The 26,229-nt window shown below is 44.6% G+C and overlaps 1 protein-coding gene across 5 annotated transcripts in view; it reads left to right on the top strand.

The window, feature by feature from the left end:
• Positions 1-26,229, top strand: part of MAPT (microtubule associated protein tau) — a 119,271-nt gene that overhangs the window by 68,639 nt on the left and 24,403 nt on the right. For 4 of the 5 annotated variants that reach the window (XM_019523622.1, XM_019523621.1, XM_019523624.1 and 1 more), the window contains exons 3-6: positions 2,028-2,114; positions 9,878-9,964; positions 17,549-17,614; positions 24,947-24,999. In XM_019523622.1, the coding sequence (XP_019379167.1) occupies positions 2,028-2,114; positions 9,878-9,964; positions 17,549-17,614; positions 24,947-24,999 (293 nt within the window). The remainder of the gene's footprint in view (positions 1-2,027; positions 2,115-9,877; positions 9,965-17,548; positions 17,615-24,946; positions 25,000-26,229) is intronic. The other variant, XM_019523625.1, reaches the window with a different exon arrangement.

The following is a 26,229-nucleotide window of genomic DNA, read 5'->3' as shown; positions in this document are numbered from 1 at the left end:
TTTTTTTTTTTTTTTTTTTTTTTAAATTTAATATATTTCGTGTTCCAGGCCAAGTCAGTTCCAAATCATAGCAATTGAGCAGAACTCTGCCGCCACAGCTAGATCTGAGAAAAGTCCCAGATTGATGCCACCCTGCCCACACTGCCTGGCCCAGCTTGGCCCTGAGCAGCAGCTGGAGGTGGGGGCTGGGTTGGGCTGGGCACTGCTCCTTCTGCCTGGGGTGGGTATAGACCAGGGTGGGGCAGGGTGGAGGGAGAGCACTGCTGCAGGCATGGGCTGCTTGCGTGCATGTGTGTGTGTGTGTGTGTGTGTGTGCGCGTGCGTGCGCGTGTACACGCGCGTGCATGGTGTCCTGGGAAAACTTGTATTTGGTTCACTTTGGCACCTTCCTAAACAGGGGCAGGGGGGCGGGCTGGGCTGGGCACTGCTCCCCTTGCCTGGGGCAGGGATTGGCCTGGGGGCAACATGCAGTGTCCCAGATTTCCTTAAAAAATAATATGCTCACCCTATGTATGGTGGATCTCGAATCGTATCAACTGGGACTGAATGAGGAGCAGAGTGCCCCTGGCCTCCAAGCACTCTGTTTGTCAGCCAGTGAGCTTTTTCTTTAGGTGAAAGCCTGATCTGCTATCTGCCATCCTGCCTTTCTTGCCCTCCTGCTTCTCCCCTAAAGCGTGATCCTTTTTAAATGGATCATCTCAGATGCCTTTCTCTGTCCTTTACTCTGCCTAACCAGTCAGCCTCTGTCCTTTCCACCTCCTTCCTGTTGCTTGACCCTCACAAGGCCTCCCTCAACCCCCTTCACTTGTTCTTTGGAAGTGTTGTTCATCACTTGCTGAGCAGCTGTGTGGTATGGTCACATTGCAGTAGCTTTGCTGAGGTGCATTTCTGTATGCCTCAGTCAGCTGAATGGACTGTAAAGATATAACACTGCATTGCTGTACAAGTGCTGTCCAAGGCTACTGCCCATGGACTGCTCTCCTCCCTTGGCTAGAACAGTAGGGGAACTGAGCCAAATGGTCAGGGTGCTGGAAATGAATACGGTATGTTTGCTTGGGGGTAGATGGGTGGAAACTGCTCCACAAGGGCTCACTTTGCAGGACAGTTTAGCCCTGCATTTTCAGGACACATTTTTCTCCATGTTTAATAGTCCAGCTCAGAGCCCCAGATAATTATGAGGGGAAGCCAGTCTGGCAAGCCTGTTGATGCCAATGGTAAAACAGGTGAGTGCAGGAACAGTTTTCTATCCTCTGACATATAGGTACAGGTGCAGACTGCCAGGCAGATGAGTTCTTGAAGGGGTCCATGGCCTATTTCAAGGACTGTTCTTCCTTCCAAGTCCCTTTTCAAGTCAGCAACCTCTGTCAGGATCATATCGCACACGTTGCACAAGGGACCCTGCTTGCATTAATTTCAGTCTTTCTCTACAAGTCATTCTCTCCATCTCTCTCATTTTATCTGCTCATGCTCCTTGCAGAGGGTGCTCTGGCATTCTGAAAGGTGTCTCCTTATAACCAAAGCCCAACATAATCCATGTGGAGAGCTTATTTCTTTCCCAGGGCTTGGCCTGGTTGCACTGATTAGAAATACCAGTAATAGAAAAAAAGGTAGCAATGAATTTAGCAGTCTGCTCAGAGCCTGCCATGCAGTGGAACTGTCAGAGCAAGCAGTAGTGACTCTCAGACTGTGGTGTCAGTCTGACATCTTAGCTGCCTGGGTCTCTAAAGAAAGATTCACCCTCCCCTCCCAGCTTTATTCTTTTTTTGGAGCCATGCTTTTGCTGCTTCTAGATTTCTTATGCAATAGATTTGTTGCTTTTAATCTCTTTTGCTTGCCTTTTGTGGTGATACCACTGATTTTTATAGCTGACAGTTTTGTAACATTTTGTGTACAACTTTCTTAATGTACCCTATAACTGCCAGCTATAGGCACCCTTCTTTTCTGATGCAGAAATGAAAATAGGTGGAGTTAAGTTATGTGACTGCCCATGATGGATGTGTTCTAAGTGCTTAGTGTGTGTTTTCCAGGGTATCCCCTCCAGATACCAGTTGATGACGGATCGGATGAGCCGGTTTCTGAGACCTCTGATGCTAAGAGTACCCCAACTACGGAAGGTGGGAGCTCCTTGACTTACTGCTTTGGAACCATAATAAAAGATGCCAGACTGGTTTCAAACCACAGGTCTATCTAGCCCAGTCTCTTGCAGTGACACAGAGGGGATGCTAAGGGGAAGAGTGTTTTACATAGGGGCTGTCCAGACTGATCCTGTCCCCTGGCCTTTTCCCCCTATAGCTTCCTAGGAAATCCTAATTTGGAGCTTGCATCCATACCTTATAGAGTTTAATATCTAGTGATGGACTTCTCCTGCATGACTATCCAATCTTCTTTTGAACCTGGTTAATTTTTCAGCCTCTAGCATCCTGTGACAGTGAGTTTAATAAAGTCATTATGCACTGGGTAAAAAGAGCTTTTTTTTATTAGATTTAAACCTGGTTCCCAAATACTTCAGTGTATGTTGCTTAGTTCTGGTCTTGTAACAGATGGTGTATACTAAATCCCTATTTACATTCTCCATACCATTCATTATTTTATAGAAGTCTCTCTCCCTTGGTTTTCTTTTCTCTAAGCTGAAAAATCCTAGCCTTTTTAGTCTCTTCTCTTTTGAAAGTCTCCTTGTACCCAGAACATCCTTGTTGCCCTTCTCTGTAGTTTTGGTGCCCTTTCTGCGCATTGTTTAGAACATCCATGTTCTGAGGGGGTTCCTGCAGAGGCCTGGACGTCTCATGTGCCTGTGCTGCTGGATCAGTAGTTTTCATTAATTAGATAATGGCACATGAGAATTGTCATTCAGACACCCCTAGAGGATTGATTCCTGTTTCATCTACCCATTCAAGAATTTGTAAACCAATGTGCCTAGTGGCACTGACTGAGTGAAGCCCATCTTGAAGGGGTCATTTCTTCTCTACTGACTGTTGTTTGCAACTTCCTGTTAATTTTAATGGACATTAGGCAAACATTCAGTAGTTGTTATTGAACAGCTCACAAAGCAGCACAGAATCTAGCCTAGACACTCAGACTCCAGAAACTCATTAAGAAATGTCTGACCTTCCCAGTTTCCTCTCCCTGGTGGAAGACCCTGTATCCAACTGGGAAAAACTGAATTTGTATCAAACTTATGCATATGAACAAACGGGGGGGAGCAGTTTGCAAGCAGTTCACAGGTCAGTTTGCCTCTTTGAAGGGGAGCCTTTAAGCTTGGTGGGAGGAAACAGGGAAAAAGGAACCTTTTGGGACCAAGGAGCAGTAAACAGGCCAGCTTACAGGCTAAGGAAGGTCTGTTTGGAAGAAGGGCAGCAAGAGAGAGGCAGCAGATTGAGAGACCCAGGAAAATGGCTGGAGGTCATTGCAATGCCAGAGACACTGCCACTGCCTGTGCTTGTACCTGTGAGGTGTCTGTCCAGGCAGGACTGCTCACTGTCAAGGCTTCCACCCAGGTCCTGGTTTGGGCCTGCAGGGACTGCGGCTTGCAGGTTCCTTCTGGTGATGGCCAGGTTGGGGAGTACTTGCAATGTGAGTGGTGCCTCCTGGTGGTGTCCCTCAGGGAGCAGGCTGAGGAACTGCTAGGTGAGGTGGCGCGGCTGCAAAGCATCCTCCACCATGAGGACTTCATCAGGTTCAATGCTGAAAGAGACTTCTTGGACTGTGGAGGAAGGACTGCCAAAGGATGCACTAGAGAAAGGGAGAGGACATGGACTCCTAGGAAGGTGGAAGCTTGTAACCTCAGGCAGCAAGCAGAAATCTTAATTTCCACCTGCAGCAGTTTGCTTGGAGAACAGGTGTGGAGCCCTAGCAACAGAGGAGGAAGAGCATGTTCCATGGGTGGAGGGGGACAGGCAAGGCCTCACCAAGGTGGGAAGGATTGAGACCACTATCACCAAGAAGAAGCAACAGTGCTGGTGGTTGGAGTCCCCCTTCCTTGGGAAATGAAAGCATCCACCTGCCAGCCTGACCTGTTGTCTTGAGAGGTCTCCTGCTTGCCTGAAGCCTGGATCCAAGATGTCCTGGAGAGATTACCAAGGCTCATCCAGCCCTCTAACTACCACCCCATGCTGCTCATCCATGTGACACCAATGATACTGCCGGGGGAGACCCTAAGCAGATCAAAAGGGACTACAGGAGCCTGTGTACAAGGGCAAAGAGGATAGGGGGTACATATGGTGTTCTTCTTGATTCTTCTGGTCAAGGCGAAGGGCCTGGGCAGGAGCAGGTGCATCCTGCAGATTAATGCATAGCTGCACAGATGGTGTTGCCAGCAGGGCTTTGGCTTTGACCACAGGATGATGTTCCAGGAAGAAGGTTTGCTAGGAAGAGAAGAGATCCACCTGACAGAGGGAAGAGCATCTTCACAGACTCTTTAACCTAGTGAGGAAGGGTTTAAACTAAGTTTGCCAGGGGATGGAGACCAAAGATCTGAGGTAAGTGGGGAAGTGGATGACCTGGACGAAGTGCAAGCAGGAGTGGGCAGTGGGAGGCGTTTTCATTCTTCCTGAGAAAGTAAGGCGATCAGCTAGTTACTTCAGGTGTTTGTACATGAATGCATGGAGCCTGGGAAACAAGCAGGAAGAATTGGAAGTCCTTGTAGTCACAGAACAATGATGTAATTGGAGTAACAGAGACTTGGTGGGATGGCTTACACGCGTGGAGCACTGTCATGGATGGTACAAACTGTTCAGGAAGGACAGGCAGGGCAAAAGAGGAAGAGGAATTGAACTTTATGTAAAAGAGCTCCAGTATGAAACTGGAGATAGGGCTGTTGAAAGTATCTGGGTTAGAGTCAAAGGGGAGAGCAACAAGGGTGATGTCATGGTGGGGGTCTGCTATAGACCACAAAACCAGGAGGTTATGGTGGATGAGGCTTTCTTAAAACAGCTAGCATAAGTTACCTGATCACAGGCTCTGGTTCTCATGGGGGACTTCAATCACCTTGACATCTGTTGGGAGACCAACACAGCAGTGCACAGGCAATCCAGGAAGTTTTTGGAGAGTGTTGGGGACAACTTCCTGGTGCAGGTGCTGGAGCGACCAACTAGGGGCCGTGCTCTTCTTGATCTCCTGCTCTCAAACAGGGAAGACTTGATGGGGAGTGTAGTAGTGGATGGCAACTTGGGCAGCAGTGACTGAGACAATTGAGTTCAGGCTCCTGAGGAAAGGAAGGAAGGAGAGCAACTGAGTAAGGATTTTGGACTTCAGAAAAGCAGACTGACTCACTCAGGGAACTCATGGGCAGGATCCCCTGGGAAGCCAGTCTGAGGGGGAGAGTAGTCCAGGAGAGCTGGCTGTACTTTAAAGAAACCTTACTGATGGTGCAGGAACAAACTATCCCAGTGTGCAGGAAGAGTAGCAAGTGTGGCAGAAGACCAGTTTGGCTTAACAGGGAACTCTTCCGTGAACTAAATCACAGAAAGGAAGCTTGTAAGAAGTGGAAACTTGGACAAACAACTAGGGAGTATAAGAGCATTGCTTGGGCTTGCAAGGATGAAGTCAGGAAGGCCAAAGTGCAACTGGATTTGCAGCTAGCAAGAGACATGAAGGGTAACAAGGATTTCTACAAGTATATCAGTAGCAAGGAGGATTAGGGAAAGTACAACCAGCTTTTCCTTTTACTAAACTGGGGAGGCAACCTTGTGACAAAGGATGAGGAAAAGACTGAAGTACTTAATGCCTTTTTCACCCAAGTCTTCACAGGCAAGGTCAGCTCCCAGACTACCGCACTTGGCAGTAGCAGCCAACAGTGTCAAAAGAACAGGTTAGGGACTATTTAGAAAAAAACTGGACACATACAAGTCCATGGGGCCAGATGGGATGCATCCAAAGGTGCTGAGAGAGTTGGCTGATGTAATTACAGAGCCTCTGGCCATCGTCTTTGAAAACTCATGGTGAACAGGAGCGGACAATTGGAAAAGGACAAATATAGTGCCCATCTTTAAGAAGGGGAAGGAGGAGGATCCAGGCAACTACAGACCAGTCAGCTTCATCTCAGTCCCTGGAAAAATCATGGAGCAGGTCCTCAAGGAATCCATTTCTAAACATTTGGAAGAGAAGGTGATTAGGAACAGACGGCATGGATTCACCAAGGATAAAGTCATGTCTGACCAACCTGATGGCCTTCCCTGATGAGATGACTGGCTCTGTGGAAGTGGAGAGACTAGTGGACGTGATACTTTGACTTTAGCAAGGCTTTTGATATGGTCTCCCACAACGTTCTCGCAAACAAGCTAAGGAGGTACGGGTTGGATGAATGGACTGTAACTTGGATAGAAAAGTGACTGGATCGGCAGGCTCAGAGGGTAGTAGTCAATGGCTTGGTGTCTAGTTAGCAGCTGGTATCAAGCGGAGTGCCCCAGGGGTCAGTCCTGGGGCCAGTGTTGTTCAATATTTTCATCAGTGACTTGGAAGATGGGATAGAGTGCACCCACAGCAAGTTTGTAGATGACACCAAGCTGGGGGAAGTAGTAGATAAGACAAAACAAATTGGAGGATTGGACCAAAAGAAATCTCATGAAGCTCAGCCAGGACGAATGCAAAGTCCTGCACTTAAGACAGAACAATCCCATGCACCGGTACAGGCTGGGACTGACTGGCTAAGCAGCAGCTCTGCAGAAATAGATGTAGGGGTTATAGTGGACAGTAAGATGAATATGGGCCAACAGTGTGCCCTTGTTGTCAAGAAGGCTAATGACATACTGGGCTGCATTGGTAGGAGTGTTGGCAGCAGATTAAGGGAAATAATTATTCCTCTCTATTCAGCGCTGGTGACGCCACATCTGGAGTACTGTGTCCAGTTTTGGGCCCCCCATTACAGAAAGGACGTGGACAAGTTCATGGGTGACTAGTGCCTACTGAGTCTGGGGGGGCACCCACAGAAGTTGGCGGTGGGGGTGGAGCTGGTGACCTCCCGTAGACACCGCTGTCAGCAGCAGGGACAGCCCTGTTGGGAGGTGGGGCACGTTGAACACCCACAGACGATGGCGAGCATAGCACTGTCGGGGATCTAATTGAAGTGGCCAGCTATGCCACCTCTATCAGTCACCTATGGACAAGTTGGCGAGAGTTCAGCTGAGGGCAGTGGAAATAGTGAGAGGGCTGGAGCATGTGATTTCTGAGGACAGGCTGAGGAAACTAGGCTTATTTAGTCTAGAGAAGAGAAGACTTGAGAGGGGATTTAATAGCAGCCTTCAGCTACTTGAAGGTGGTTCCAAAGAGGATGGAGCTAGACTGTGCTCAGTGGTGGCAGGTGACAGAACAAGGAGCAATTATCTCAAGCAAGGGAAGTTCAGCTAGATATTAGGAAAAGCGTTCTTACTAGGAGGGTAGTAAAGCCCTGGGACAGGTTACCCAGAGAGGTTGTGGAATCTCCATCCTTGGAGGTTTTTAAGACCCGGATAAACAAAGCTTTGCCTGGGATGATCTCGTTGGGAACAGTCCTGCTTTGAGCAGGGGTTGCATTAGATGGCCTCCTGAGGTCCCTTCCATCCCTAATTTTCTATGATTTCTTTGCTTCCATTTCAGATAGATATTTACCCAGACAAGAACTGAACAAGGAGATGAACAATATTCCAAGCCATCTATCCTCTGTTTAACACTAGGTCCAGGTTATCTGTCAGGAATTTTCTCCCACTGCAAGCATCTGAGCAAGTTTGAACACTAGACAGACTTGTCTTCCTGCCCAAGGTTGCACGTCTGAGTTGCTTTGTTACACTCACAAATTTGGCCTGTGAAGACTGTGCTCCCAGCACACAGTGCTCGGTTTTACTCCAACCACATTCCGTTTGGATCCAACTAAGAGCTAGCATGATGATCTTGGTTGTCTCCATGGGCTTTCTGCCCTTATGAGGAGGAGGGAAGCTGCTATCTGCTTCACAGCTTTATCTGTTTGCTGGTAGAATGTCAGTGCATGTGCTGGGTTATTCCTTTCAATTTAGCATTTCTAAACAATCAGAGGAAGGGAACTGAAGGCTAGCCAGAGCTAACAGCAGTCTGTAGTCCTCTGCAGACATTTCAAGTGCAGCATTGGTAGTGGGGCGAGAGCCTACAAAGATTTTTAGTGAGTCAGCTTGAACAATAGAAATGAGATTAACAGGGAGGCCACCTGGCAGCATCACTGGAGTGTGGAGATCAAGCTTTAAGTCCTGGCTCTACTGATGACTTCCTCAAGTTCCTTCACCTCCATTTTCCATAGGCTCCTTTCTGTAAAATGGGATGACGCACTTCAAAAGGTTTTGAGACCTTTGGATGAGAGGAGGTATAGATTGGTGCAAACTATTATTAATGGTGGAAGTTCCCAGTGGTTTGTTCTCTGGAGACATTTTTGGACCAGACCTTGCCTCCAGGGCACCTGCTAGCTTGGGACAGATGAGCAGTGTCCCAAGGTGCATTCTCCTGAAGGGCAGAGGCTTACAGTAGCTTACACAACCAAAATCTTCCTTTTGCCATCCTGAATACTGCTTTCTAGCCCAGGAGGAGCTGTAGTTTACTGATGGGTTTGCTCATGTGTCTGCATACTTGGCTGTACAACCTAATCAGGATGAGAGCACTGCTCTTTTAATGTGCAGAATAAATAGAAAACATAACCTAACAAGTTGAGGTGAAATAACAAAGTTTTTGTTGACATGAGTGAGAGTTGGATTATGTTGCTCCCGTGTGCATTGTGTTAAGGCCACGTTTTTACAGAGAACCTAAATAAGAAATGTTGAAGACTTTATAAGTAAATTTTAAGTGATTGACTTTTTCATATCTCTCTGTCTGTAACACTTGGCTAACGTAATAGCAAGTATTCACCTGTTGCAAACCTCAGAAGGAGAGCAAGCTAGTTTCTAGATCAGGGCTTGACAACGTTTTTGGGCAGAGTGCCCAAAATACTGTAACCTCAACTTGTAAGACGTTCAAGTGCAAGGGGCAGATGGTGGGTGAGCCGCAAGAGGCCCAGTCCTTGTAGTAGCATAGCCATTGCCCCTTCCCTGCCATCTGCCCCTTGATGCATTTGCCAAACAAAATGCCTTTGCGTGCCATGCTCTGGTACCTGTGCTGGGGGTTGCCTACCCCTATTCTAGACTTTATCTGAAAAGATGTTTCACTATGAATAGGGGGGTTGTACTTTTAAATTCTGTTGTCTCAGGACCTGTCAAAGTGCTATTCTCTTAGAAATGTGAGCTGGCACTCTGCTGTGATCAGGTTGTTCTTTCCAACCTCGGTGTTTCAAGATATTGGTCAGTTAAAAGCTCTTGCTGGTTTAGGACTGGATATTGTCTGTATTGTGTATCAAGAACGTTATTATGATGAGGAAATTGTGTTTGTGGGGAAAGAAGACCATCTGTCTATTGGCTGTCTGAAAACTACTGAGAAGCTTGCAGGGTGAGAAAATCCAGGTAGAGATGAATTCTTGGGCAGTCTAATTGAAGTGGCCAGCTAATGATGCAGGAAGGTTTTAATAAAACATCTGACTAGGGGTTGTTGACATCAGCTCAGCACCAAGAGTCACCTTTCTGCAGGCAGTGTTGCTTTGTTTGCATACCAGGTACTACTTATCTTCCTGTTCTGCTTATTTTAAAAAGTGAGTGTTTGTAGCAAAAATGTTGGCAGGTAAGTCTCTCACACAGGAGGCAAGCAGCATGTACAGGCTTCCTGCTTGCATTTGGTCTTCCATGGCAAGTATTAATTTCATCCCGTTCACCTAATGAGAAGGAAGCCAAGTGATTGATCAACTCAGAGGATTCAGTTGCCTAGTAGTGACGTATTCTCCAGTGCTTTTTCTCAGTGCATGGACATCCCAAAGGTTCTTATTGCAGCCTGGCCGCATGAAAGCTGCACTGTTTTTCAGATGCTACAGCACCACTAGTGGAAGAAGGAGAACATGAGGATGGGACTGGAGCTCAGCACCATGTAGAGATTCCTGAAGGAACCACAGGTGAGACTGCAGGAGGAAAAGACTCTGGACAGAAAGTGTTTCAGCGCATGGCTATGCAGTCTTCCTAGGTGCTTATACAGAAGGAAAACGTATTGGAGTCAGAGTTCAATAGTAAATTTGCCAAGCCTTTTGTGGGCACGGTTTGGTTCTAGTGAGTGCATGAGTTCATCTGCTGTACTTTTTTTCTACACACACTGTCAAAACCAAATCTGTACTCTGTCTGCGCGCACATGTCCTTCCCATTACCGAGAGCACCAGGGTCTTTAAGGAAGTTTGCAGCTTCTTATCCCCCTGCCCTCTGTCTCCCTCCTCTACTGACAGCATCATCTTTCTTTTCTGTGCCTGGGGAAGGAGGGCACAAGCCATATCAGGCACTTTTGGGATCAGGCAAGCAGCCATCTAGAGCATCCCCAGAACTTTTAGGATTGTGGAACTTGTAAGCCATATATTTTAAATTTTATCCAGCACTGCCCTAGGTTGCTGTGTAAGAGATGGTAGCAGTCACGCAGGACTTCACTGCTGATCTCCCAGGACTCATGTGTTGTACTGTGAGGAAAGTCGCTGTCTGCCTTGTGAATACCAGCTGAAAGACCACTGGTGCTTGCAGAAGTTCCACGGACGATGGCATCGTTTTAAGCGTAGTACAGAGGCAATTGATTCACCACAGTGGGTGGTGGGGAAACAACTACTCCAGCTCTGCTTTCATTTTCAGAGGCAGAAGTGTCAAAAGGAAGAGGTACTAGAGTACATTGATAAATTTAAAGGCCATTACTTTCCAGACCCAGGTGCTGTACTCCTGAGTTCTGAAAGAACTGAAGGATGAAGTGGCTGAACTCCTAACAAAAATATGTAGTTTCTCATTAAATTAGCGACTGTCTAACTGGAGATTGAACCTACTTTTATTCTTTTAAAGAAGCAGTGGGTTTGTTCCTGGGAATTACTGGTGAGCAAGTCTTTCTTCAGCATCAGGTAAATTGATTAGAAATCAAGTTTTAATTAAAAAAAAAAAAAAAGACATGACTGAGAGACCCAAACCAGCATAGCTTAAGTAAAAGGACAACATGCCTTTAATCAGCTAACAGGTCTTTGAGCATCAGTATAATAACCCGTTTTCATTGGACTGTCACAAAGCTGTTTTGAAAAATTTCTCACTGGTGCTCAGATGTGGGGTCAGAAAATTTGGCATAGAGGCTTTAAAAAAAAAAAAGTGGTGGGTAATTTTTCATTATGGCAAAAATGTAACAGTGAGGTATCCCAAAGTTTTATGTTAGGACTGAAGCATAATACAATATAGGATCTTGAAAGGGAGTAAGTAAAATTTGCAAAAGGCTTAATGTTTTATACAAGCATGTTTAAGGCAAAGAAGACTAATTAGGTGAATGGACGTGTGACGGCAAAGGGAATTCACTGTTGACAAATACAAGGTCATGTACACAGAAAGACCTGCTTTGAGCTGTTCATTTATATTGCTGTGTTCTGAACTAACTGCAGCTGTTCAGGGGGCAAGTAAACAGAGTTAGGAAAAAGACCAGTTCTGCTCAGGTTGCAGCAGCGAGGCAAAAAGCAAACAGGATGGTCTTTGAGTACTTGTCCACGATTATCCTGCTCGAGGTGTAAATGCACCCCCACGTGTGAAATCTGATTCTTTTGGCCAGCAGTGTGTTTTGGGGCCCTACCTGAGCCCTGTTCGACCTCCTGCCCCGCTTCCCTGAGTACTCAACCTTATCTCTTTCACTTACCCCCAGTTTTAGCAGTTAGTACATAAGACTTCTGTTTTTTATAGCCTGTTGGCGGAAATTACTTTGAAACATAATGTTTTAAATTGTAAGGACTGTTTTCACCTTTCCCCCAGTTCTGAGGCCATGTATCCCAGTTTGAATCCAGCACTTGGAGTGAGTTGGCAGTGCCCCTGAATGGTGGGCATTCTGGGTGCTTCCTTGTATATTGGAGAAGCCACATTCCCAATGAGTGGCTTCCTCTCCAGATGGATGCAGTTTGCCTGACCCATTCAACTGAAATTATTTCTGCTGGAGCCAGTCAATAAAGATTGCTTCCAGCTGAAAGAATTGAGAGTTAAGGGTGGCTAATTTATTCCCATTCAGCCAGTATTCTGGTAACTCAAAATACTATGTCAAGTACCTGTTTCCCCTGGTTACTAAAAGGTCCCATGCCTCAGTTTAGAGGTTGCAGTTACTTAGAGGTCAGTTGCTCCTGCTGCTTGAGGTAGGAAAAATCACCACTTCTTTACCAATTAAGAGGAGGTTGAAGACTAGTCATACTTCTGAATTGAATACATTTATGCCTGCAATGCTGACCTGCATCCTGGTTCTACCCGTTAGCAACAACACACTGCCATCTGAATTCAGTCATCAACCAGCCTTCTCATACTGACAGCAAATTACATTGGTATCGTCTGCACAAGATCCAAAAATGAGACCCTCTTCTTTTGGTTTATGCTGTTGTCTCTTGTATTGTCTTCCATGGTGCAGCCCCCTTCAGGACTGGTGACCTTAGTTCCATCTACACACAGCTCAAGACACTTAGCTGTCACAGAATCTAGCTTTCTCAACACTTGGCACACTTCCCACGGTCTACAAAACCTATATCTGTGCTGGAGCATAGTTTACCAGTAATAAACATTTTTACTTCATCATCCTTTTGTTAGCAGTGATGATCATGATCATCTGGGTGCTGTCTACCTTTCTCCTATGAGAACTGCCCATCCTTTGATTTGAAGTTTTACTCCTTGATGTCATCAGGGTATAGCAGAAGCCCATCTCTTGGGTTGTTACTCACTCCTATGGGTCAGCTTGTGAGTGGGAGCTAGAGAACGTGACTTTGGGCCATCTTTCTCACTGTAGGAGTTATGGAAGAGGGAAGGTACCAGAGATCATTCCACTGTGGCCTGACATCCCACATTTTGTGAGATACGGATTTGGCCTTGTTGGTTTTCTTGAAGTCCCCAAGCTTTGTCCTTTGGACCCCATTCTTTCTGACACCCAGGTGTAGTTTGCCTCCTACAGTTCTGGGTTTCCTAGGATATCGCAAGCCTCTCCATGGAATAGCCATCATGAACCAGGGTGGGATATACAGCGCAATTGTGGTGATGGTGCAATGTACTCGCCCTCATATACCTGTTAACTGCTTTGTCCTTGCCAGGTGAAATAGTTCATTTGTCAGTTCTGTCTGGAGTCGATGATTTTGAACCTTTCACATCCTTAGAGCACCTCTTATACTGTCTATAAAAATTCACAAACTATTTCACATATTACACCTGCTAATGAGGGCAGGTTATGGTCTGTAGCTGACCAAGAATATATGGCAAACCCCAGCTTCTTGCACAGCCACTTCTTTAAATAAAAAAGCAAACAAACAAGAGCAAAGTGCCTTTATTAAGTCACTTGAAAAGCATCTGGGAATTCTTATACCCTGCTCATTTCAAGTTCTTTAGTAGCTGCAGGTTTGCAAGAATATAAAATGTGACTGTCATTGGCTCACACCTGAGAAATCCGAAAATGTGAATCTGTTTGGTAAAGAGGTGTTTTTTTCTGCATTTTCAAGACAAGCTTTGTTAGTGAACTAAAACTCCCATTCAGAGGCTTTCTTTTAATATGTGGACATACTTCTAGTGGACTTAAATGCTGAACCATTTATACCAATGGTCACCTGCCAACAAAGCCTCTCAAGGGACTGCTCTTCATGTCCTGATAGACAACACTGCTGGGATGTACTCACAGACCACACCACTGCTGTGTGCTGCATTAGCAGGCAACCTGGAGTGGAGCATCCATTCTGTCAGACAGCTGCTCATCTTCAGGATCAGTGCACACATCACAAGGTAAATCTGTTAGCCCTGTACAAGGGGTCAGAAACTGGTGGCATGCATACTAGACCGTGGCATGTGAAGGCATTTTGCTTGTCACATATGTCTTGGAGTGGATGGTGGGAGAGCCGCGAGAAGCCTGATCCTTGTTGGGGCAGTGTAGCCCTGGTCTCCTCCTCGCCATATGCCCTAAGGTGTATCTGCACCTGCTACTGGCAGTGAGCTGGGCCAGGGCTCCATGGACCCTGGTGCAGCTGCTTGCTGCCTGCCATAGTTGGCCTGGGCTGTGGGTAGGCCCCTGCCACCCACCACAGAGCCCAGACTGCTCATAGCAGGTGGCATGGAGGCTGCAAGCAGCTGCACCGAGGTCCACAGAGCCCTAGCCCGGTTTGCTGCCAGCAGCAGGTGCACACCTGCCTCAGGGTGGATGGTGGGAAAGGGGCCAAGGCTGCACTGCCACAACAAGGATTTGGCCCCTTGCAGCTTCCCTGCTGTCTGCCCCTGGCATGCCAACATCTTACAGATTGAGGTTAGTTGGTGTTTTTGGCACTCTGCCCAAAAATGTTGCTGACCCCTGCCCTATATTAAACAGACTTGGGTATAATCTGGCAGATCAGCTCAGCTGGAAGTGCCTTCCCACTAGCAGAATACTCAAAGACGATCCTCAATCAGGACTTGATATTTTTACATATCAGCTTGTGTGTTCCCATGATAGCTAATTGTCATCTGCCTTGTGGGTTCATTCTTGACTCAGTGGCACAGAAACCTGCTTTGTGCCTTCTAGCCAATTCCCAAAGGCTTAAGAAAAGTAAGACAAGACAGAGGCCTGGTAAATACAAATAATGCCATCATGGACATATGTCAGTTCTCCAGAGAAAAAACCACTGGGAACTTCCACCGTTAATCAGTAATGGTTTGCACCATTCTATAGCTCCTCTCATCCAAAAGTCTCAAAACCTTTTGAGGTGTGTCATCCCATTTTACAGAAAGGAGCCTAGGGAAGAGGAGATAAAAACTTGAGGAAGTTGCCAGTTGAGTCAGGGCCTAAAGCCTGATCTCCACACTCCAGTGATGCTGCTAGGTTCCCTTCCTGTAAATCTCATTTCTGTTGTTCAAGCTGAGACTTGCTTCTTCAGCTCAGCCATCCCCTACATCTTTCAGAAGTTGTTTCAGAAAATTTAGTCTGATCCTGTGCCTGAACTCACGGACATGGCACATGACAGCAGAAATATTACTTGTCTGGGTGTAGCAGAACAATACTTGTTTACTGTATGAGAAGCCTTATTTTTATGAATCAAACTATAAGCCTAGCATAAAGCAAAGTGGAAAAACTTTGTGTTATCAGCTGCTTAGTGCCATTGTTGCTTCAGTGTCTTTTCTTGTTATCCTGGTCCATTCATTGCCTTTTTGGGGCTCTTGGGATTTTGAATCTGATCCATGTGGTTCTACCACTGGGGGAATTTTCTTGTCCAGGTTTGACCCTGCCATTTCCTGGGTCAAACCTTAGGTCCATTTAGCCCAGCATTGTCTCACACAGGGGCAGGGCTTGGATGTGAGAGAGAGGGTGAACAGGGTATCTAGAGTTTTCCACCCCCCACTCCTCTTCCACTGCAGCTTCCAGCATTCAGAGGTTTAGGATCTTAATGTGGGTCTCCTTAACACCAGCAAGACCCCTTCTCACTTTTTAGCCTCTAGCTTCTTGCTCCTTCTACTGTCTCTCTCTTTCAAGACTGCATGTTGGTGGCCATCATTACTGCTTGAAGTGAAGAGTGAGTTTTAAGCATTAATGACAGCACTCCCTCATACTGTTTCGCAAAGATAAGGTGAGTCTGATCTTTCTCAAAGTGGTCCCTAGATTTCCCCCTCAGTTAACACATACAGGCAGTCCTCGACTTCCAGCGTTTCGAGTTACGTTTTGCACTTACAATGTTTATAAATTGACACCCTGTTTCAACTTTACAACGCTTGATCCGATGTGATGCCCACCTCCCTGGAGAACATCTGTCCAAACTTCCTTGGATAGTTTCTTTAAGAAAGCCAACAAAGTCTAGAAAAACCTGCAGCCAAGACTCCTGAGAAGACTCCAGCAAAGAACCCTTCAAAAAGTCCAACCAGGAGCCCTTCAAAAGTCCGGCAAAGTCGCCTCAAAGAAATCCTTCCAAATCAATATGATTGCCATTTACAATATAAATACATTAATGTAGCTATATTACTCATCTATAATAAATTGAGTACAAAATTCTGGGTTATTTTTGGTGAAAATAGGGTATTGGGCCTTGGTTCAGGAACCAATCCCCCATTTATAACATTGTTTCCTATGGGAAAATCAGTTCTGAGTTACAGCGTTTTGACTTGAGACGCGGTTTTCAGGAACCAATTGTGTCATAAGTCTGAGGACTGCCTGTATACCTATTGCCTTCTTTTCTACACCATATTCAGCTCAGAGGAAACAAAACACCATTAAGAACATGCTCTCAGCTACCTGTGTAGAACAAAACCTCTTCAAACACTTCTCTGACAATTAGTAGTTTCGGGAGATGGGTCCAGAGGCCAAGTTGTCTCAATCCAGAAGCTCTGGCAAGGACTATTGGAGTAGATTAAGATTTCCCATGGAAACAAAACAAATTAGCTTTAACTTTTCTGCTTAAACTGTGTTCTACTAGAGCCCAAACAATTTGTTTGGCATGTTCAAGGAATGTCCCCATGTAGAAATATACTTGCTGCTAAAAATCGGATGTTTGGACTGATAAGAGACTCCTGCAGTCTTTTAGTAAGACTCCTAGGGAGTTAGCTGCTAAAATGCAATCTGCATGGACAAGTAATAATCACAGAAAGAATGGTTACTTTCCTTATAGAAACTGTGGTTCACTAGGGCATCCATCTGGACAAAACATCCCAGAATGCCCTTCTTTGCTACAAATGTGGAGTACATGTAGGATCTTGTGAGTGTGAACATGTATTCACTGTGGTGTAACTCTATATGGGGTTTGCATACTGGTGCAGCACCAGTGTCAGAAGAGGCCAACATGCTGCTGTCTCATGATAATAGGTGCCATTACAGCACCTTGCCACTGGGTGGTGTGGGAGTAGGTAATGATCTGCATTTTGTAGACAGATGAAGCCTAAATTAATGCAACTTACACTACTGGAGTTTTAACTCTCATTCTTTCAGAAGAAATTCTTAACCATATTGTGTTACTTCAGTTTGTCTGTCCACAGTCTGTGCTTCCAGAGCAACTAAGAAGCAGTTGTATTTATTTTGCCCTTTATGCCCTGTGAGGGATGAAGATAGTGGTTGTATTTATATTATTGTTTATGTACTGGTGTCAGCTCAGCTCTGACCTATCTTACGAAACCTATTGTTGTGTCTGTCTTTTTTTTTAATCTTTTAAATTTACCCTCAGGCATTTTTAGTGTAGTGCTAGAAATGTTCAGGATAGCCGTTTCGCTGTGCAAAAGGACTTTTCTTGCACCTCAGTTTTCAGCCCCTTCCTCTGCAGTATCAAGTCCTGGCCAATGTCATCCAGGGCTTGATCAGATGAAGCCTTACCTTGATTTAGCATGACAGAATGACTAATGGTGAATCCATTGCAGTTAAGTTTTATCTGCCATTCTGGTACAGCATGGCCTTGTTCAGAGCCTCTGGCATAATGGTACCTCTGGTTCCATTATAGCTGGAGTTAAGAGGTGGGGGAAAGGTGGGGGGTTTGTGAATATTTTAATCCATCTTTTGCATCTGTTTTCTTTTTCTTGTGAACAAGCTGAGGAAGCAGGTGTGGGAGCCACTCCTAACCTTGAAGACCAAGCTGCAGGAGACATCGCTGAAGGTAAGTGAAGTACTTGTTCTTTGAAAGTAGTGAAACAGAAACCATGCCTAGGCACAAAGCTGGCATTTTGCCAGCAGTTATAGTTTTTTCTCCTGTAATGCTGCTCTTCCTAGCTGCACCAGCAGCTATGCAGTTCTCCCTATCTCTACCAGGAAAAGGCAATATGCTTTAGGTGTCACCACCATTTTTCTTTGGGGGAACCATAGCTTTTCATCCAATTGCATTCTTCTCTTAGGCAGCTGTGGCCTAAGTTCTAGTCATCTTTCTATATTGGCAGACAGATGGGCATCTTCCACTGTGTAGAAGGAGGCTTCATCCTGTGAAAACCGAAGTCTTGACCCTGTGGATTTTAGCCAGAAGGAGTGTCATTCTTCTGTAAAATGACCCCCCCCCGCCCTCTTTTTTTAACTGTGCAGTGCCGCTGGTTTGCTTTTTGAATCTGTGCACGGAGTTGTCTATCTTCATATCACTATGTCTAATTTTCACTTTACATGTGACGAAGTTGGCACCCATTATAAGTCTAACTTAGCATTTCATCTTCAAATCAGGCATGTTTTTGTACTTGTTTTAATACTGAAGTGATAAGTACTTCTGTAGACCCAGGTACATAGACCTAATTTACAAAGCTAACCACTGTGCCACACAGTGTATCTACATAGAGAGAGATCTTTTGCATCTTCTTAACTGAGCTGACAAAAGATCTGTTTAATGAAGGGGATATACTAACTTAAAGTATGTGATCTGAAAAGGCTTTTCTTGTCTGTGCTGAACTTACATTTGACTGAAATTCCAGGTGGGATTTTCAAAAGCACCCAGTGCTGGTCTAACTGCATTCAGAGGGAGCAGAGATGAGCCATCATCAAATGTTTGGAAATTTCACCCCTTTGTCACTTGACACAGTGAGAACAGGAGGCTGCATGCACTCTAGATTAGAAAGCTGTCATGATCACTCACTCCAACTTGTGCTTTTTGGCATCACACTCTCTTTTTAAACCTGATTTAAATCCTCATTTTTGAGACCCTTTTCTAGGTGGCATAGGTACCAAATAAATTTCTGGATCAGTGCACATTACATGTTCTTCCTTAGTGCTGTGCTCCTAAGCTCAGAAACACACACTGCTTGTACAGCTGAGAACAGTGTGCTCTGATGTGGTTGTGATTTAGCAAAACAAAAAACCAGCCTTTATCTCTTCAACTCAGGCCCAAGCTCATCTTTTTCACTTCCAAGTATCTGCTAGTTTGTTCCTACTCCACTCTCCAGCAGAAGCTTTTAGTCCATATCTCAAAACTTTTCAGCAGTTCTTTGATTGGCAGATCCCACATGCAGGTGGGCCAAGGTGAGACTCATACAGGGTGCAGTAGATCAGGGTGGAAGGTATTAGCACAGATGTGGGGTAGGCTGTGCTCAGTGCCTGCAATTCTTTCTCTCCACCTCTAACCGTTTTTCTTTATCGCCAGATTTCAGTAGACTTCCTTTTTCTGTGCTATGTACTAGGAATTTTTCTGTAGTAAATTGTGGCTTCCCTGAAAATGGAATTTTAAAAGGGGCAGCTCCTTTTAATGGTGATACAATTATTGTCTTTGAATTACCAAAGATAGATCTGATTGGTGACACACACCTGTGGACATGCATAACTTTTTGACCATCTATTACACTCTCTCCATTTAATTAGAATAACAAATGGATTATGGAAATGTGACCAAAGAATTCACTGGGTATGTCTGAGTAGTACATTCAGTAATACACTAGGTAATACATTCAGTTTCTTTTCAGGAGATCTCCAAGCCAACAGGCTCTTGCAGGCAGGGTTACTAGTATCTATGGAGTGCCCTCTAGTCATAAAGAGTTTGCCACTGCTTGCCACTGGTTTTCACGTGTTTTTGCCAGTTGCTGAAAATGCTATGTCTGCCTTCAGTCACCAGTTAGGGGTCTCCTTGGTAGCGATTTCATTTAGCCATTGGATTTTTTTAAAAACTGTTTTGATATGAGACTCATTCAGTAGTGACTTTCATTTCTGTCATTTGGGTTTGGTTGACTTGACGTTTCAGAAGCCCAACCCAGGTTTTCTGGTTTGGTAGACCAAGGCATAAAAGAATCCGGTGGCTGAAATTGTGGAGATACACACATTCAGAATACTAGGGCTACCCACTTTTGACAGAGTATTTAACAGTTAGGACAACTTTCCTAAGGATGTGGTAAATTCTCCATCATTCAATCTTTGCATCACAACCAGTTGCTTCTAAAGCACCTGCTCCATCTCAAGTATTGGGTTTGATACAGTGTTCACTGGGTGAAATGCCATGGTCTGTGTTGTGTAGTAGGTTAAGAGTAGATCAAAGTGGTTCCTTTCGCTCTAAAAGTGGAGGCTTCGTTGTTATGATACTGGTTCCTCTAAGTGAATAATGGAGCGAGAATCATAGAGACTGTGTTTTTGGGCAGCCCTTTTCTACTATGCCCTCCATCCTGTCTACCAGGGCCGCCTTTCTGGTGGAGTAAACAGGCTATTAACATATCTTTGAATTAGAGTAAAATACTTGTGCTGTCCTGTCCAGGGAGCAAGCTTGTAGTAGAGGAAGACATGTTCTTGAGAAGTGAAGTAAAGATGTTTTGAATTCTGACCATTCCTTACATGGGATGAGTTGACCAATATAGCATGGTGTTACCAAACCAAAGCCCTCTGAACACTTCTGCCAACTGGAAGTGGAAGCTGGTGCCCTTAAGGAGGATTTGTTTTTAATGTAAATTTATAAAATGGGGAGGGATGGAGATAGAATATCTATCCTTTTTTTGTTGTGGTCCCATACTGCAAGGACACATGGTCACACAGCAAGATTCAAATGAATATATTCAAAGAAAATAAAAGCAAACCAGTGTTTTCCTTGGCCTGTGGTTAACCTGTAGTAGTTGCTTCCACAAGAGCTAATAATCCAACACTCTTTAGTAGAGTTTAGATAGTTTGGTAACTTTTATAAAAATGCAGAGTCGTAGTAGTTTTCAGAGAACATTAATCCAATATCAGCCTTCATGGCATGCATTCGTTGACCATGTCCCTGGAGAGAGAGGGCGGGGCAGGGTAGAATCCATTTGCTCCACCCACCCTATCCAACATTGCCTACCTAAAACCACATCAGTATAGCACTGGAGGAGGAGGAGAGGTGACTTCCTCTGAAAAAATATAGCGTGGGACACAGGATAGTGTAGATTTGGAATGGCAAAATCCTGTGTTTGATTCAATGCTAACTCTTTCCAGAAATGGAGCAGGCAGTCGGAATTGACAGGTGGTGTAATGTGTACCCTTAAAGCAACGAGTGCTGCTGATTTTAGGACAAAATATACCTTCCCAAAAAAACTGCAGTATTGAACTCACTACTGCACACGTGATAGACTTGATCATTTGGGGTTGTAAAAAAGTCCTTGAGTTTCTCTTTAATATTGCAAGAATGACTTTCCATTGAAAAACCTTTGCTAACTCTTTGCCACATTTGCTATCCTGCCTCTTCAACTCCAGAGGAGCTGAGCTCTCCCAAACTAGAGGAGGGTGTGGAACCTGGGCTACAGGAGCATTTGGCAGATGAGATAAAAAAGGAAATTCAGCCAGGAAAACGAGCAGAAAAGGTTCTTAAGGAGCCTCATCCCCTTTTACGTGGAAGGCCGGCTGGAGAACAGGCAGCAACAGCTCCTACCAGAATTGAAATCAGAATACCAGGGCTCACAGATGTGTCCAAAGACTTTAGCACCTTGGAAGAGAGTGAGGAGGTTGTCTCCCGATCGCTGTTTAATGAACCATGGGACATTGGGGGCAAAGAGGGCATCGCAGTGGATAAAGTACCATTAGCTGAATCGGCTCATAGTGTGCCCTTTGAAGGATTTGTACGAGCAGCAGCAGTTCCTGAGTTATTGAGCAGCCAAGGAGGTGAGTGGAGCTCTCCTGAGGAACTCATTGCCGAGCCTGAAAAATGGCTCCCAGGGGTTGATGTGGTAGGATATGATCAAGTAGTTGACAGTGACCTTGTTAGAGACAGGCTGTCACGTCTGCATGCCAGAGGCAAAATAAAAGAAGATGCTGTTGGGCAGGAAAAGGATGAAGACCATGACATTGATGAAACACTTCAGCAGGATTCACTTCCCTCACCAGAGCAGAAAGTTTCCCTGATGCGTGAGGCGTGTATCTATCCAGGAGCATCCAAGAAAGCTCTTGAGGCACATGTTTTTCCAGTAGAAAGCATCCCTAGCGGGGAGCTTGCTGCAGCATCTAGACAGGCTCTCAGTATTGAACACAAAGCAGGTCTGGCCCATGATGAGGACAACCAGTCTGTGTCAGAGGGCAACCATGATGTCACCAAGAGGAAGCCCTCTGAAAGCATCTACCAAGTGGAAGTGGAAGCAGAAGCTTGTGTCCTTGGGGAGGGGGAAATCTCACAGTTGCAACAAGCAGCAGCTAAACTTTCAAATAGTTTGCAGACAGATGTGGATAGCCAACATGTTCCCTTGGCAGAGGAGGCAGGGAGCATCTTCGAGACTGTGGGAAAACAGACGCCCAGAAAGAGACCTGCAGCTCACGTATCAGAGAAGCCAGTCAGTCGTGTTCCTCTCTTAAAAGGTGTGTGCCTCATTTCCCTGCCCCAAGCCTGTCTCTCCAGTGACTTGATCAAGGCAAGGCTGCTCAAACCACTCCTGAGCTTACAGGCAACCCCTGAATCCTGCTGCTTGAAAAACCTCCAAGGATGTTCATTATGAACAAACCAAGAGAGAGTGGCTGCTTTTCCCCCTTAGTTTAGTCCTGGCCTCTGATGCTTGGGTGCGTCCGCTGCTCACTCATGCTTCTGTTGCACGTTCTCTTGCATGGATGCTGACACCCCCTCCCCTCATCATGCTTATTCTCCCTTTTGACTTCAATAACCTTGGATTTTATCCAAGCTGCCAGGCAGGCACTGAGATGCCAGATGTCACTCGACACATTCATAGGAGAGAAGATGGTTTAACTGAGACTTGCTTGGGTAGTAGCCTTGCTTGAGTAATGTCAATACAGAAGGGGTTGTTGCATTATAACTGTCGCGAATAAAGCATATACAGTCTCGGGTATGTTTTACCAATCCCCGGACCTCCCAGCCAGTCCTTCATATCAGCTTTTTCAAAGGTGGGAAGGGAGGAGGAGTATAGCAGGTGCCCTTGGTTTCCAAGCTTAGTTTTACTTGCATCACTAGAAAAATTTTAAGAAGATGCCTGAGTTTTGAGTGTTACACTGCCAGGGTGTGCTATAGCTTGCTTTGGTGTGTCCAAAGCCATATGTACTGAGAAGCACTGACCCTTCAAATGCTGATATGTTAGTAGTGCAGCTTGATCATTTTAGCTTCTAGACGTCGGAGTTCATGCAGTAATCTCAGCCATGAATATCAGGGGCAGGAATCTAAATTTAACCCCATAGAGCCCAAATGCCTTTCTTAGCATCAGGCATTTTTTTTTTTCCATATTAGAACTAGCCCTCCTTTTGCTGGAGACCCAGAATCATAATGAGACCGTGGGAGATTCTGACCAATGGTCAATGTTATGCTTTGTCTTAATCAACAGTTGCATTGAGGTACATGTGAAAATCCATTTACCCACTAGACTGTTACTTTGTGTGTCTTGTCTGAGTGTGTGTGTGTATTTTGGAAAGGGAAACGTAAATCCTTTTGGGGCCAGTCCAGACCATGGGTCTACTGCTCTTTTATGTATGCTTACCAAGAGCCTCTGTTGAAAATCACATTTAAATGCTGGTAGCCTTCTTATACTACTTGCAATTCCTAAATGCTGTCTTGGCAGGTCTAGCCTGGGCAGTCTTTCTGAAAATTCAGCTCATAGTCTTTTTCACTACCTGAAGAAAATTGTGCATGAAGCGCTGGGTTGCAACAATAAGCTAAACCACTGCTCCCCGTTACCATATGGGGTCGGTAGTGAAGGTCAGAAGCTGTTCTCAATGCAGCTTTTTCCATTAGAGTCAAAGCCCATCACAGATAACTCACTTGCAGTTATGTAACAAACATAAAAAGCTTCTGACAGGTGTGGATGTTACCACTAGTACCTATGAGGTAATGGGTAGAAAGGCACTACATTTGTCTCTAAACTGGAGTGGATGGTGTTTTAGATGTGATGTACTTTGTCACCAGTGTCTTATTGAGTAGCAGGGGTATAGCTGGTCTAAAAGATATCAGATTTAGCTAAAGAACTTTGTCTGATGTAGTAGCAAGAAGGGAACAAGTTTAAGCATTTCTCACTTCAAACAGAAAATCTTTGTTCTTATCTCTGCTCTCTAGCGCCATTGCGCAAGGCACTTTCACTATTTTGGGTAAGCAAAGGACATAGAGTGACTTTAGGACAGCGAATAGTGTGAAGGTTCAGGGTGATTGTTAGATCTATGCTGGTGAATGTCTTTGTTGATTTCTTTGACGTTTACCGATATGCTAGAACAAATTTCCAAAGGTGGGGTGGCGGGGTGCAAATGTCAGCTGTTTTTCCTTTCAGGTTAGGGAGGAGCTTTGTTACTAATTGGAAAAAACAGACTTGGTAATTCGCATTATAACTGACTACAGATTTTACACTCTGCTTCTAAATTCTTTATTTCTGGTTCTGTTGTGCTTATTATAGTTTGTGGACTAATACAGCAAAACAATGGGGCGCAGTCCTTCTGATTCTGCATGAATCATGTTTAAATGGCTTTCGTTTGGGCTAGAAAAGGTCTCGAGGGATCTTGCAGGTTCTAAATGGAACCATCAGAAATGAGAGATGTGAGCAAGACAGAATAGTGCATTGAGAGATGAAAATTGAAAACCGATTTGAATAAAATTGCTTTTCAAAGTAACAGTGAACCATGATTTTGAAATAAGAGTAGGCAGTTCAACTATTTAAGGTCTTCATTTACATCTCTAGTTAGGTCTGAAATTCAAATTTGTTGTCTTTGTGCCTAGTGCTAAAAATATTACCTGCTTTTGTTTTTGAGAGCAGAGGGAGCAGACTTTTTGCCTGAGAAGGGAGCTTTTTTTTTTCTAAACTAGATAAATACCTTCTAGGCAAGAATGGCCTGGGACAAAACCTGCTGCATGCTTCCAGTGCTCCAATAGATACTCTAATGCATCAGCTCCTATATTGAGACTAATCTGTAACATGGCAAGAATACCCAAAGAGTGGAAGTCACTTTGCAAGAACCGTATTTTTTTTGATAGATGACAATTTAACTTAACTGAGAGCAAAAACATACCTTAATGCATGTGAATATAACACAGGCGTTATCTATTTGGAATCCATTTAAGATCCCCAAGAACTTGAAATTTGTGTTTTTATTTGCATTTCATCAGCTCGTGTTGATGGTAAAGAAAAAGATGGGACTGCTGAACAGAAAAAACCTAAGGTAAGCTGACAAATATATGAAATAACAGTGTAAAACCACTAACCTCCTGTATGTTCTTGACTCTCTCTATCCAGCAGTTGTTGACATAAGCTTGTTATTAAACCTTGCCATTTATTTTCCAGTTTTCATTTCCTTTGTGCTTTTGTTTTCATCTCCCCCTCACTTACTGTTAAAGGTGCAGCCCTTTTAAACTATGAACTCAGTGGCTTTTAGCATTCAGCTGCTTTTCTTGCTCTGAGAAGAACCCTGAGTATTTAGAGTAATGGTTCTCTGAGGGTTGAACTCCAGGCTTCTGATCAGAGTTTGTGTTAGCTGCATGGATGCAAAACTGGGTAAAATCTACTTGCAACTTTGGGGCCCTGATTTCCAAGTTGTGCAGCTCTGCACTAACTCCCCACACTGGGAACAAAAAGTAAAGAAAAAAAAGATTGAAGCAGGGCATGTTCTTAGTGACAATATAAAAACAACTGTCTATATCTGCCAGCATGGTGTGATTAAATTATACCAAGGCTAATACTCTGTAAATTCCAAAAGACTTTTTGAAAGTGCTGATATTAAGCTGATATTTAAAAGTAAGTTGAGCTGCCTTCCTGTAGGTCGGTTTGCCTCGCAACAATTCTAGACAAATAATGGAAAAACGGATACAGGATTTAATTAATAAAGAATTTAAGGAATAGGACAGTCTACATGGAAAGTGGGTTTTGTCAAATCTGACTTCATTCTTTTGAAGAGGCTGCAAGTTGGGTTGATAAAACTAATTTGCATGTAAAATAATTAGGCTTTTGTAAAGCCTAACGTTCAATCCTGATTCAAATGTAGCACTGCACAGGGTGAACAAAAGTCTATGTCGAATGCGTTGAGAACTGTAATTTGACAGACCTCAAAGCAGTGCTTAGAGGGAAACATCATGAAAAGGGGGTGTTTCTAGTAAGGGTTCCCAGGGACCTACCTAGTACCAGGCTTGACTGTGATCAACTTTTGCTTCAGTGATCTGGAAGTGAATATAAAATCACTATAAAATTTTCTGAAGATGTAAAACTTGGTGAAACAGGAAATAATGAGGACGGGCTGTCACACCTAGAGAGTGCAGGCATATGGTGAGCTGGGGCCATTTAAAAATAAAAAAAAAGGTGTATTCATATAGCCATATGGAAAACGCATACATGTTGGTGCAAGGGATGCCGGTCAGATGAACAGAATGGGGATGTCAATATTCTGAAAAGAAGTGAC

The sequence above is a fragment of the Gavialis gangeticus genome, unplaced genomic scaffold (assembly GCF_001723915.1).
Source record: "Gavialis gangeticus isolate Ggan-Ray unplaced genomic scaffold, GavGan_comp1, whole genome shotgun sequence".
Classification (NCBI taxonomy): Eukaryota; Metazoa; Chordata; order Crocodylia; family Gavialidae; genus Gavialis; species Gavialis gangeticus.
This window is presented reverse-complemented; position numbering and strand designations above follow the sequence as displayed.